The sequence below is a fragment of the Dreissena polymorpha genome, chromosome 3 (assembly GCF_020536995.1).
Source record: "Dreissena polymorpha isolate Duluth1 chromosome 3, UMN_Dpol_1.0, whole genome shotgun sequence".
NCBI classification, from domain to species: Eukaryota; Metazoa; Mollusca; class Bivalvia; order Myida; family Dreissenidae; genus Dreissena; species Dreissena polymorpha.
In genome coordinates, this window is record NC_068357.1 from 82,136,503 (window position 1) to 82,152,020 (window position 15,518).

The following is a 15,518-nucleotide window of genomic DNA, read 5'->3' on the forward strand; positions in this document are numbered from 1 at the left end:
TTTTTACTCAAATAAACGTTGTTTTGTTATTATTTAAATGCATTTTGGAATTTCGAGTATCTTATTTCGTGAATTTATGGGTACACTATTGTAGTAAATATTTTGTTAAATACTGTGCATTTATAATAAAATCACTTTTTAGATGCAACGTCTCTATCATCAGCATTCGGTAATGCTGGACATCAAGAAACAATACGAAAGTAGGTTTTAATAAAACAGCAACACATATCTGAAGTATTCTACCTGTTTTATTGTGATCATGTTATAGACATGAGTAGTAGATTAGATATAATGAAGCTTTGTATAATAAACTAGATATATAAAACAACAACAACACGAAATACATTACATAATTATGAAAGCTGATTGATTCTGGTAATAGAACTCATGTCGTTGATGAACAACTTGACAGTATTGATGGGTGGGTGGGTGGTTGCGTTTGGGTGTTGGGTATTTTGGGTGGGTGGGTGGATGGATGGATGGATGGATGGATCGATCGATCGATAGATAGACCTCTTCATTAAACAGGCATGCGAACATTTAGGAACACTTGTAGCAATGTTACTGTAAGATGTAGGTTTGTTTGAGTGATACAAATGGGTGACATACCGTTTTATCTTCTCAAGTCTTACACACAGGGCTCAGAAAAAACATTTATATATGAGTATATGATTTCACACACGCAAACATAATACAGAAAAAGGGACTTGTCCACTGTTTTACGAAATTTTGAAAAAATCATTGAAAAATGTTTTAACAAAACGGTGTTCCGAGGAGCAAATTCGGAACCTAAAGTAGCAAAAGCCAAATCGTTATCTCTAAACCACACATGATTGTAAAGTATTTAAACCATGTGTCTGTAATACAGGTTTAAGCTTAATTCATCGATGAAAAAACGTTAAAGACGCTTTATAATTATTACAATTTATGTATTGTTATTATAATGTATATATATGTATGCAAGCACTCACATCCTAATAAAATAAACTGAGGACCGTATCAGTCACATATAAATACTTAATTGTCTTTTTAGATATGCTAGGACAACAAAATTGGAAACACTTAACACTAAACGTATGCAATTCTTAGTTAATTACACTATATAATATCAGGAGTCAAAATATTTAATTGAATGAGAGAAAACCTCGAAACACTAATTGCAATAACCGCTAAAAAAACACATGCAAAAACAACACTGGTGTTCATTCAAGTTAATGTTAGCAAAGTACTTCATAATAATTGATGCACAAGCAAACATTACAATCCTGAAATCACTGAAACAAACATTGGAAAAGCAGGTTCCACCATAGAAGCAAACTTGCATATGTGTTTTTAATTGCAAAATATAGGAAAACCATAATTGCTTTCAAGAAAGTGTAGACACGCATATCTTATAACATAACCGAAAGACAAATATAGATAAAATACTTTTCTACATGTATGTCTGCAATAAAAATACAATGTGTAATTTGTAAGCACTACATATCCTTTCAATCAATTTAATATAAGCTTTACATTAAAATTCCTAAATGCAAATGAATGCAGCATATAAAATATTTCAGTCAAGCAAACATAAACATACATAGACAATACATAATTGTAATATACAAAACAACAGAACATTTGTCCTTAATTTTTTAAGTTATATTGTCGCAACTTTGATAACACATAATTAAATATACCAACAATAAACTGTGAATTTTCTTTTCTTTAGAAAACCAGTGGCAGGAATATAATTATTATCATAATAATACTTTATAGCAAATGTAAGCAAATTAAACTAGAAATGGCGCGGCAGAGGCCGACGCGTATCCCCACGCCGCATGTTTGATCCAGGGGCGCCCCAAGGTTGGTAATAGGGCCATGCATAGTTGAGATTGACCGTATTGTCATGAGAGATGTTCAGTATCAATTTGAAGTAAATCGGTGTCGAAATGAAGAAGTTAATGTAAAATGACATAAAAAAATGAGTGAAAATCTTTGACCCGGCCCCAGCCCAACCCCCATAACTTTTGACCAAGGGATCAAATCAAAATTCCAAATAGTGCTGTGTCGCACATATGCTCATAGCTACCATATGTGTAAGTTTCAAGCTTCTAGTGCTCATAGTGTAGGAGGAGAAGACATCACGGACGGACGGACAGACGGCGGAGATAAACACAATATCCCCACGCTTTTCAAAAAGCGTGGGGATAATAACCGTAACACAAATCAGCAGTTTTTTATGCGATTTATCACTATTTAAATTTTTAAGCACCCGAAAGCAACTTTTCAATGCATACATATGTTACACAAGAAATGCGTCCATAGGACACATATGCCCACTCTTTCCACTTTTGTCTAAAAACTCCACATAAAAACTCAATCTTAGTCTGAAAGTCATGCAGGTAGACTCACTTACCAATAATCAGGTAAATATCTGTAAGATTATCGCAAATAATAATCCGAAAACGCGTTATTTAAGATAAATTTGTTTGGAGAATAAAGTCCTAGATCCGTAACTTCGTCAAAATCAATGGGCCGGAATGAAATTCAAACTTGGTCTGTATGTCATGTAGATAATGTCCCACGCCACAAATAAGGTAAATATATGCAAGTCCAAGGCCCATAACTTCGCCAAAATCAATGGACCAGTACACAAATCGAACTGTATCTGTAACTCATGTAGGAAGACACAAATACCAAAAATTAGGCAAATATCACAAAGCGTTTCGGAAAAAAATCCAGAAAAGTATTATTTTAAAGAAAATTCCTAAGTCCAATTCCCGTAACTTCGTCAAAAGTCAATGGACATGAACGAAACTCTAACTTGATCTGTGCGGCATATAGATATACTCACACACTATAAATAAGGTTAATATGTGCAAGCGTTTAGCAAAAAAATAAATCAGGAAAACATTAATTGTCCAGAAAATGTCAAAGTCTAAGGTCCATAACTTCGCCCAAAATCAATTGACCTTAACGAAACTCGTACTAGATCTGTAATTTCACATATCTAAAATCAACTAAATGTACCAAAGCGTTAAAAAAAAACACTTCGGAAACGGAATTTCAGACAGCCAGACAGACGGAATTACGAACATTCCGACTACAATATGCCGCCCTACCGGGGGGGGGGGGGGGGGCATAAAAACCTAAACAACGGCAACAGATAGTTGACGTTCGTAAAAAACAACAATAATCACTAGATTCTGAAGGGCTGAGCATATAGTCAATAAGATCTTATCACATTACAGTCCCACGAGAATTTGATTTTGATTTGAGTGTAACATTACACTCAGCAAATGGGGGGATAAGTGATTCCACAAATACTGAAAACAATGTGTGTTGATATCGAGTGTATAGGCGATACATAATAAAAAATATAATATAATTATGCATTGGTTAAGCATAAACAAATCATTTGGGGTAATCGATTTGTCTTTTTAAATCGTGAACAGTATACTTATATTGCACACTTATATTTAGTCTCTTAAATGACTTCATGCTAACATAATGTACAATATACAATCAAGTTACAAAAAAACACATATGGATTAATGTTTGGTTATTATACATATAATAATTTTTAAGCATGTTGTGATGACGACCGTACAGAAACATACTTAAATTATTTCATTGTTATTTTTTATGTATGTGTTGAACATTGAAATGGCCTTACTTTGTTCACCATGTCATTGATGCACTCCTCACAAACGATTGTCCATCGGCGTCAAATACCCATCATCTACATTTCTTCTGAGTGGCATTCCCCTGTCGCCTTGAGGCGGAGGAAGTGCCATTTTGGGTCGCAGACCGCTCTCAATTACATAGTCATACGTATGAACGTAGTCATGCGTAATATCGGGTTCCAGCTCAAGATGAGAGTGAACGGGAATCTGTAAACATATTCTTTTAGGTATGAAATCTATTATTTGTCATGAGATATATTATTCCCATGCCTACACGATGACAACAGCAATTATCAATATATCTTTCGTTATCGCCTATAGTTTAATACCCCAGCGGTCTGATCGAATTTGCGCTTACCGATGGGAGGTCCACATCCGGATTAGGAATTCGATCTATCATGGCCTTGCGGTTGTTTGAATCTGCGGCGTTAAATGCGCTTGTATCGATGGCGTTTGCAGGGTCACCCGCTTTCTGTCTTTGAAAATATCGTGCTCCAATAATTAGTTGCACTTTAGCTCTGCACATGCAAGTGAACACTTTTATCGTAAACCATACTTTGAGAAATAGTATGTACACTTTGAGACTTTTCTACCGAAACACGTAATTGAATACTTTTTAACGCAAAATACATTTTGCGTTATACTAATCAATTATCGTGTTTCGTACGAATATTGTTATCGAAGTCATTTTATTAATAATTAAACAATACATACGGAGAAGCTGATGACAATCCTTCACAGACTCCTGTAAAAGCGCACTTATTTGTTGAATTCCACATGATAAATATTTTAAATATTTGTTCACGTGAAACATGTTTTAATAATTGCTGCATACAATAATAGCAATATAACAACGAGCGAAATAACAGTAGGGCGGTAAAGGCACAGTTTATAAAATCCATTCTAATCAAGAACATCAAGAGAAATGACTAGCGCTTAACTAACGGTTTGTTGTTGCGCGAATGATCAAATGCACAACTGTCTCACTAGAAACATGATAGTAAACGCTATAGAACTCTAAACTTGGAAACAACCTTTCTTTTTGAAGTTGCCAGTCAGACGTTTGTAAACCAAACCCACTAACACGACAAGAAGAAGAATCCCTGCCACAGCTCCACCAACAATTGGCCCAATCTGTGACATCGATTGTTGGGTGACATCTGAAAAATAGATAAACAAAAACTAACACATTTGCGAGATAACTTAACCTTCTTTTTGCTGATATGCATGCTTCTTTTGAACATGCTAACATTAAACGATAACATCAATGGAAATGAATATCTAATTATTTCGCAAGACTGCTTTGCACGCACCGTCTAATATTGCGATCGTTATAGGTTCGGAATTTTGTTATACTCAGATCGTGCTCTTGACATACATCCTTGCTTGGTATTCTGTTGATGGGCTCAGGTTATCAACAGTTACGTTCATTAATACACACGATGTGGATTTCTCTTCGTCAATGGAAACATTATTCCAAAATAGTCGAGTCAACTTTCCTGTATTCAATGTAAACGGTCTACGACAGACCCTCGTGATATCCAGTAAGCCAATACAACTTCACCGACGCAGCGGTTTGGTTCGCACAATGGAATTATTTCGGTGTTTCTGGTTTTACTGTAAAAAGGTCTAATGTTTATGTTCGAAAATATAATTGAGACATTGACCATTGGAGACCATTGAAATATAAAATGTATTTTACAAGGTGTTAAATCTGTGCTGGTCATCAAACATTTGTCCGACGTGTATTGTGGCACTGGAAAGGCTTAAGCATGAAAGGCTAATATACATATACAGACAATATAATATTCACTTCTTGTATTATTTCAGATTTCTATCGCCGAAGACATCCTTGATGCACCTGTTCCAATCGTCACCATGCAAAATATTATTTGCATAAACAATACAACACATAGATACAAAATTTAGTATATTTCGAGTTGTGTTATTGTTTTTGGATTCTCTTTTGAGTTAAGTAAATATATTAACCATATTAATAAACTCATATGCTTAACAATATATAAACATGTATATGTTATATAATTCCATCATAATCCATCATTACTTCATGATATCAATTGTCAAGTTATTATGCCCGTTTTTTTTTCAAAATAAAACTTGAGTTTTGTTGTGATTTTAAAACAAGTTAATAGTGTTGTTTGTGATTTTGGTTGAACAGAAATACATTATTAAAAAGAAGCTTGAAAGGAGTATCAAGTTTTTTCCGCCCATTAGATTTCTCCATGGATATGCATTTTTGTACATGTACAATTAATTTCCTTTAGTCCAAATAAACAGACACACTGTTTTTTTTTAAATAAACATACTATCATACATGTATGGCATTTCTATTCCTTATTACAGTGAATTCGTTAACGTGCATCCCGTTAAAAAGCATAAATTTCAGTCAAGAAACTTACGTTATAAGATGGGAATGTCCGATAGAGCAACGTGATAATTGCAGCGCTCTATATTATATTAACTTTGACCGGACGTGTATATGTCGGATTGGGAGGGGGATACACGAATGACAGTGTTGTTTTCGAATGCATTCAATGTGCACAAATAGACCAACAATAGTTTTTATTATATAATTGTTACACTGGTGGTATTTATATAATACTTATACCTACTTATATTGTTCCACGAGTGCGGGTTCGTTAATGTTCAGGAAGATTTAAGACATGTAAACCTTTTATAAGGTTGTTTTATACTTTATTATAGTGCTACATATTAAATATTCAATATTCAATATTGAATTCCAGATATGAAGACAACCTGAAATTAATAATAACACAAATTATAGTAAGATAACGTACATAATAATATGATGGTCATCTAGTGGCTTTTATACAAAGTTGCATAGAAAACCATATAATGATCAATATAAAACATACATATCCGCTTTTATAATACATTCATGACTTTAACAATATTTCAATATTATTAACATTTATGGAATGGCTGCTTTACCCTCACACACTGATCTTACACACAGGATTCTCCGTGAAGAAGGTAATCTCTGCAAGTTAAATGCATGTGCTTATAAAGCATGCAGAAATAGTGACTAAGATAGGAGAGAGCTATTCTGAGAAGTGCTGCCATTTTTCCAAGTCGCGGAAACACATTACAAATTAATATAAATGCATAATATATTAGATAATTACTTGTACAACACAAATCAATTATCCACAATCATTATAAAAACACTATTGCAACCAAGAGACTTATACTAACCTCAAAGAAGCACGGCTCTTAAATTACATTTGAAAAAAAGATGTCCTTCCAGCTCAACCCATGAAATACTACTGCCAGAGCGGGAAAGAAAAACTTGCCCAACAGATTCAATGTACAAAAAAGAAAATAGGCTAAAAACAACTATGCACACAAGGGAGACAACTTTTAAATAGAATTTGTGACTGGTTAAATAAAAAAAATCACAAACGTCGTCGAGTCATGCCCTAGTGCTCATCCCCAAAAGAAACCTTACCCGGTTGCTTATATCTACACCGTACGTACCTGTGCATCTTGTTTAAAACATGTTTATTTAAGTACTATTTTAAATTTGTTGACAGAGATTCATATTTATTGTATACATTTAGGTAGCTAAATATTATTAGTTTCAGTTTTTTGGAAACATGCAACACGATTATGTATTAATTCTACCAACGTAAGGGTTTCTTCCTGTTAGTGTTTTTAAAAGATCTTAATATTTATCTGTATGATGCTTTATCGCTTGTAAATTAAAGACTATATGAAGTTTTACTTGTTTTTGCTTAATTTCATTGCGCTTCATGTATTTCCATTTACTATATAATTAGTGTCCTGATAAATAGATGAATGAGGGTATAGATTGGTTCTATTTACAATTGTAAAATCAACATTTTTCAAAACAAATATTCAGTACAAGGGTCCAATTGTATTTGAAGGTCTCAGTACAAGAAATACATATTGGGAGAGTTCGAACAATGATAACATACAGAAACAAATGTGTTATTAACTGGTTGACCTGCTTATATTCCCAAAATATATGTTGAATTATTTCATATTCAGTTTTGTAAAAAGATACAGTTGGCTGAATTGGCATATTCAATTTCAAATAAGAAAATGTGTTTACCTACGTTTCGTACTCAAACTCTGTCCTTAAACCTGTGTGTTTACTAAGATGAACCGTAGATTAATTTGAATAAACGGCACACTAAAGAAAGTGTCAAATCGCAACCGAAATGAACACCTTAGCCAAACCATTTTAAAGAAGTGAAAATCTATCTGCTATAGCAGTATTGCATTCTAATTATATACAATGTTTTGCTTATTTATTTCTTTATTTAAGGCAAGTGACCAATTGCCAATCCAGTACGAAACAGCACAATACGAAACAACATACACACATAGAAGAATAAAGCTGGGGTCACCGCCTTGGAACGGTCAATGCAAAGCATTGGGGGTTTGAACCGGTTTTAGAGCGCTCAACCTCACACTTGGTCCAGCAATCTTCATGATACATGTAAGTGTAAATAAAAGTTAACCTCATAGCACTGCAAATCAGATAAAATAATGACAAGAGTTCCGCGGTCGGAGACATATGACTCCCAAACAGTGCTTTAATTTAAACATATTTATTTCAAACAATACACATTGTGTTACATTGAATTACATACAACATTTATACAGTTAAAATGTTTTAATAGGATGGGAACGAAAGACAATGTCCTCCATATACAAAAACAATAACATGTTGTTAGACGAACATAGTTGGTTTTTTATGATTACACAATAATATTAGAATGCAAAAATGAAAGAGAAACTCCGAGTATAGAGTTTCATTTATTAGAAAGAAAACACACATGTTATAGGTTTACATTTTAAAGATGAAGGGAAGAGACTTGCAGAGTTATTGGGAGAGAATATAAGAAGTTTTGAAATGCATGATTATTGCAAAAGAGGAAAAGAAGGTTGAGAGCCGTTCTGTAGCATATTTACGAATCGAATCGATTGCTTTTTACAATATATTTGTGAACTGCATCAGCTATTTTAGTATTTGTTAAGAAGGCACGAGTGTTGTCTCCATATAGAATAATTTCAATTCAGGGGACAGAATATACGGATATTGAGTTTAAAAGTTCGTCGCGAATATGTGCATACTGAATTCATTCGAGAAAGTAATGTGACGTCGTTTCATGACGTCCGCATTGACATAACGCGGATGTAATAATATTGCGTCTGAAAAGATGTTCTTTAAAGGCACTACACTTTGTTCTTAGGCGCGTGTGAAACATTTGAGATCGTCTTTCGCCGTTTGAAAATAGGGAATTTGCAATTGGTCGATCTGTGTTAATGAGCCTTTTGAAGGAATGGATCGATTCAGCGTTTTTGACGACATCGGGAAAATTATTCCATTCAGATACAGTGGACGGAAGAAACGAATTTGAATAAAGTGACGTTCGCGCTTGAATCGTTCGGAAATGTGACGAATTTCTTAATGAGTAATTGTTACTCGACCCAACTGTTGCGGGCAAGAGAGACTGTAAGTAGTTTGGAACATTGTTCGAGTTCATATTGTACATTAATATAAGTTTATGTCTGTGTGTTCGCTGACTGAGAGTTTTCCATCAAAATTCATTATAAAGTTCTTCTAATGAGACTAGACGTTTACATCCGGATGTAATTCGAGGGGGTTCGATTTGGATTATTTCTAGTCAATTTTTTTCATATTGCGTACAATTATCAAATACAGCGTCTGAGTACTCAAGAATTGGTCATATAAACGATACATATATTTTCTCGAGTGTTTTTCTATCAAACATTATTTTTAATCGACACATTATATGAACTCGTGTCCATGCCTTTTCCTTTACGATGGATATATGTGCATGCCATGTACAGTCATTGGACACAAAAGCACCTACAGCAATTTGGACAAGTGACCCCAATTTCAATAAGGGTCATCTACTGCCCAAGGCAAATGCACATGTGAAGTAGCAAGCCAATCGGTCAGTTCGTTGACGAGTTATTGATCGGACATTTGTTTCACAATTATTTTGACAATCACCAATGACCTAGTGACCCCAATTTCAATAGGAGTCATCTACTGTCCAAGGCCAATGCACATGGGCAGTATCGTGCCAATGGGTTGATTCGTTGACGAGTTATTTATCCGAAACGATTTTCCCACTTATTGTGACAGTGACCATGACCTTTGACCTAGTTACCCTTATTTCAGAAGGGGTCATCTACTGCCCAAGTCAAATGCATATCGGAAGTATCAAGCCAATCGGTCAAAGCGTTCACGAGTTATTGATCGGAAACGAGTGTCACACTTATTGTGACAATGACCTTTGACCAAGTGACACCAATTTCAGTAGGGTCATCTACTGTCCAAGGCCAATGCATATGTGAAGTATCAAGCCAATGGGTTGATTCGTTGCCGAGTTATTGATCAGAATCGATTTTCCCGCTTATTGTGACAGTAGCCATCACCTTTGACCTAGTTATTCCAATTTCAATATGGGTCATCTACTGTATAAGCCCAATGCATATGGAAAGTATCAAGCAAATCAGCCGATTCGTTGACGAGTTAATGATCAGAAACACTCTTAACACTTATTGAGAAAGTGACCTTGACCTTTGACCTAGTGACCCCTTTTAGAAGGGGTCAAGTATTGTCCAATGCCAGTGCACATGTGAAGTATCAAACCAATCGGTCTATTCGTTGACGAGTTATTGATCGGAAACGATTTTTACACTTTATGTGACAGTGACCTTGACCTTTGACCAAGTGAATACTATTTCATAAGGGGTCATCTACTATCCAAGTCCAATGCACATCTTAAGTATAAAGCCAATCGGTCAATTCGTTGATAAGTTATTGATCGGAAACGATTTTCACACTTATTGTGACAGTGACCTTGACCTTTGACCTATTGAGTCCAATATCAATAGTGGTCATTTACTTCCAAGGCCAATGTACATGTGAAGTATCAAGCCAATCGGTCATTTCGTTGATGAGTTTTTTATCGGAAACGAACTGGTCTTCCGACAAACCGACCGACATCCTGCAAAACAAAATATCCTCTCTTCTTCGAAGGGGGTCATAATAAAAGGGAATAAAGACGCATTCAATTTTATTACCATTTAATAACGAGATTGTAGGAAAGATACCAGGGCAAGAGATTTGCAACTTTTTGAGGAACGATGAAATGAAATTACGAACAAGTGCCAACTAAATCCATTCTTTTTAGAAATAGAGTTCATAATATAGCATCATATAGTTAATATTTCAGATCGTCATCGTGCAAATACATGAATAAGTAGCAAAATTGGTTGTACAAGATCCAAATTATATAGCTTGGTTGTTTATGTGATTGTTTAAAAAATACATAAATCGAGAAACGAAAAAGAAAAAATTTAAAGAAAATAAACGATATAAACCCGATGACCTATGCATGTGAAAGTGATCGGATGACGTAATAAAGAAGAGATTAATCAAATATTATTAAAGGGGCAGTACTGTAAGCTCAAACATTATTGAAGGGGCAGTACTGTTAACTAGAATTACCAATAAAACCAGCTTTGTTTATTAAATATTTTAGAAGCAAACGTATAAAATTGTCATTCCATTAATAATTCCAAATTATAAGAGAAGAAAGATATAATGAATCGAAAACCAACAAGCAAGTGTTTTAAGTATGCTACGTCAGCATCATATCCTTTTGATAAAAATGAGATCATGACATTGAAAAAAATGATATGAACATTTATTTCAGATGTTTAATTGGCGAACAAACATCCCCATAAAATGATGGGTGGGAAATTCCATTACTTTAATGCCATTTTAAAGAAACATTATATTTTGAATCAAATGCTGGTAATTAAAGGGTTCTTTTCTATTAAGCTAAACAAACGACATCAATGTACCTTTTCAAAATTCCGTTTGTATGTTGTTAAATAAATTTTTACGATGGTGACTTCCACATTTGCATAATTTTTGAAAATCAATCATTGTGTTGGTTATATAAATTTATTAACCATATCTGTCACATTTTGACGGATCCTTAAGGACGTCATAGAACAGACAAAATATTTTCATAGTATTGCTAATTTGTGGCTAACCATTCCACACAAAATAAAAAAAAATAGTTCATTTATCTCTGCTTACAAATTATGTGTTGGATTTGGCAAGGGAACACAGAAATGATTAAACACCAGTTATGCTCAAGTTTTATTAACTCGACTTCTTCCTATTAGTGTTAAAGTCTGTCCTTCTAGACCTTTTTTCTAAAGTTTTATTAAAACTATTTTGTCACATAATTTTGTTTTATAACTATTCAAACATCAACGTTAATTGTTAAGCCATGTCGAATGTTTGTTTGTTCCAATTTAGTTTCCATCTTCTTTTGATGCTTTCGGAGTTAAACATTACTTCTATAGTTTTGTCGAAATTACCATTTTACCCTGAGAAGTTGGAGAAGTGTGACAATACATCTAAAATTATACTGAGAGATGCAGAAGTGTCATCCAGGAGTATGGACGTGTCTTCGGCAATTATAACAATTTGTATTCTACGTCGTTAATGTTAATTCCCTTAATTTCAGGATTTGACCTTAGTTTAATATATATTATTTAAGCACAAAGTATGATAATGTAGTAACTAGCTGACACTCATGTCTCCAACCACGTTTTATACACGTTACATTATACTTAAACAATTTTATTTTGTCACTACACAAATTAAAGAAATATAGAGTCCGATTAAAAAATGCCCATGACAAAAAGTCATTTAAAACCTATTAGCAACAGAAGACCCGAAATAGCGTTTTCATATGTGTTATTAAATTTGTCTGGTGTTCATTGCTATAAAACTAACCTTGATAAATCCCAATTAGGCATTATTTAATGTATGTATCTGTATAAAGTGTCAAGCTGTTTGCAATGCGTACACAACCGATTTTATAAACAGTAGTTAATTAAGTTGTAAAGTACTATGAGGTCGATAACGTTTCAATAAGCCTAAGGCTTTCGATGCAATCGAGCTAAAATAAATAGGTTTAAACTAAGAGGTCATAGGGGAGATAACTTTCTATTTCTTGATCATAGCACTAACCTTGAATTACATCCACTTTTTATGATTGATACTAATTATTATACGTAATATTATAAACACAAATGTTACTTTAATAAAATTGATACAATTTTCTATTTTATTGTAGTATGATTTTAATTGTGATGTGTCACGAGCTCAATTAGCAGAAGTAACATTTGCAGAAGTTATAAGGGTAGCAGCAGCAGGTTGAGTAGTAGCAGTTGTTGAAGTGCATATTAAACAAAACTTAAACAGATTTTTTCAAAACAATAAATATCATAATTCTTTTATATAACACTTACATGCAATCTAGAATACAAATTAATATGTTTACCTTGAACCTTGAGGGTAACGATGTTGCTATATAAAGTTCCACCGTTTATCCAGGAATCGCACTTCCACTGATCCCCATTCTGTTCACGTTTCACCTGAAGGATGGTCAAAGTGAAGACAGTTGAACTGACACACGTGTAGATAAACCCCTGTGGTGGTGGAGATGGCTTATTGCATGTCCCGTCATCCAGTAGCGCCGTTTCTGTCCTTACACCATTCACAATCCATCCCGTATTTGCCCCATTAGAAGGCAGGACACAGGTCAATTTCATTGGATTGTTTTCTTCTACCACAGACACATTAGACGTCAGCAGTAGGTGTTGACACAAAACTATAATAATTACAATTACAATAATAATAATAATAATAAGATTAATAATAATAATAATAATAATAATAATAATAATAATAATAATAATAATAATTATTATTATTATTATTATTATTATTATTATTATTACTATTTAATTATTATTATTATTAGTATTATTATTATTATTATTATTATTATTATTATTATTATTATTATTATATTAATAATATAAATAATAATGATAATAAATAATAATAATGGCATTAATTTCGTATCTTGTGTGCGTTTTGTTTCATCTAATATGCGATAACTCTTACGATCTGAAAAGTTACACGAGTATAACATAAAGAAAATACCTGATGAATAAACACATATGCAACTACAAAATAAATATATTTTCAAAAAAGTTCTATCCATTTTGATTTTTATATACACATATTGACTTCTTATGATCAACCATATAACACGTAAATTCAAAATAACGGATGTAATCTGTTAACATTCCTCGTACATTATTAAACTGTGCTCCTATCTATGGCGTTCCGTTAAGGTCACTCGTTGTTACAAATCGCCGATCTTTGGATCACAAATGCGAAAACACGAAAACATTATACGAAGGAGATAAATCACGATGCAATTCCACGAGATCACGATGCAAGAACGCGAGGTTACGATGCAAAATCGCGATAATAATACCGAAATATCGCATCGTATACTTTTTTTTTCTCATCATGTTTTCGCAACCTTGCCGTTGATTTTCAAAGTCGAAAATACGGAAAAAACGATGCGAGACCGCAATTTCAATATCGCGATCTTGCATCGTAATGACGCACCTAAGCATCGTAATATCACAACCTCGCATCGTGTTTTCTGGCCCTTCTTATTCTAAGGTTGATATATTACTATAGTGATCTCGCGTCGTGTCTTCGTGATCTTGACTGAGCATATCATCATCATCATCATCATCATCATCATCATCATCATCATCATCATCATCATCATCATCATCATCATCATCAACATCATCATCACCACCACCACCATCACCACCACCACCACCACCACCACCACCACCACCACCACCACCACCACCACCACCACCACCACCACCACCACCACCACCACCACCACCATCATCATCACCATCATCATCATCATCATCATCATCATCATCATCATCATTATCATCATCATCATCATCATCATCATCATCACGATGTTTACTTAATACCTGATGAATAAATACTTATGAACATTACAAATAAATATATTTCGAAAAAAAGTAATATCCATTTCGATTTTTCAATTGCACACATTATCATCTAATGCTCAAGCATAAAAACACGTACATTCATCATAACGTGTGTAGCAGTGAAGCATACCTCGCGGCAACGTTTATTAAACGATGTATAGCAAGAACGTGCTCAACGAAGCGTATTGCTCAATTCAAAACCTAACTTATTCCGCTTTAATATTATTAATGTAGACGTTTACCGGCGTCTAGAAAAAATTACCACATTATGTAGTACAATTTCTGAATGCGTTAAATAACTGTTTGTTTGTCATTTAAGAATGATTTTCTGACAAAAATATTTTCGAATTTACGAGCAAAGCCGTGAGCCTTAATGTTCCAATAAAATACCCAGTCTTGATTATGAATTGATATATATCGCAGTATTGTACACGACGCTGTTGAATTTTTTTTATTACATAACATTCATTAAATTAATTGAATTATTGACATTCGATATACATTTAAGCATCAAGTCCGCGAAAGAGCGCGAGCGTTCCCGTCATTTGATAACGTTGTGTCACTTAAGCTGTAAACATGTGTTTCTCAAAAAAAGTCATCAGAGTATATACAGAAAGTTTAAGCATATCGACATTGGGGACTTATTATTCAACCAAGTAATCGCGGGTCTGCAATAAGTCTACATCAACAACATGTAGAATAGACCTTTTTCGTTAATGAAGGGCAACGTTCGGACGTGACTTGAACATTATCGATTATACACGGCTCGTCCAATACGGAACATACTGGACGCACATGCTTCCAAAAGGAAGTATATTTGGCGGTCACGTCTTACGAATGACGGAATATGTTAATAACACAACTGCC

At 33.9% G+C, this 15,518-nt stretch overlaps 1 protein-coding gene across 4 annotated transcripts; it reads right to left on the reverse strand.

Moving 5' to 3' along the window:
* Window positions 1-230: 230 nt before the first annotated feature.
* Window positions 231-13,869, reverse strand: LOC127874997 (uncharacterized). Of its 4 annotated transcripts, none has more exons than XM_052419722.1 (7): window positions 13,756-13,869; window positions 13,088-13,417; window positions 4,706-4,831; window positions 4,386-4,416; window positions 4,030-4,147; window positions 3,662-3,878; window positions 231-2,653 (listed from the first exon to the last, which is right to left on the reverse strand). In XM_052419722.1, the coding sequence occupies exons 1-6, from the start codon at window positions 13,814-13,816 to the stop codon at window positions 3,690-3,692; spliced, it is 855 nt and encodes a 284-aa protein (XP_052275682.1). In that variant the 5' UTR covers window positions 13,817-13,869; the 3' UTR covers window positions 231-2,653; window positions 3,662-3,689. The 4 variants fall into 4 exon arrangements, 3 of the variants coding, with proteins under 3 accessions (XP_052275682.1, XP_052275681.1, XP_052275680.1); XM_052419721.1 differs by having other exon boundaries at window positions 231-2,659; XM_052419720.1 differs by having other exon boundaries at window positions 231-3,878.
* Window positions 13,870-15,518: the final 1,649 nt, after the last annotated feature.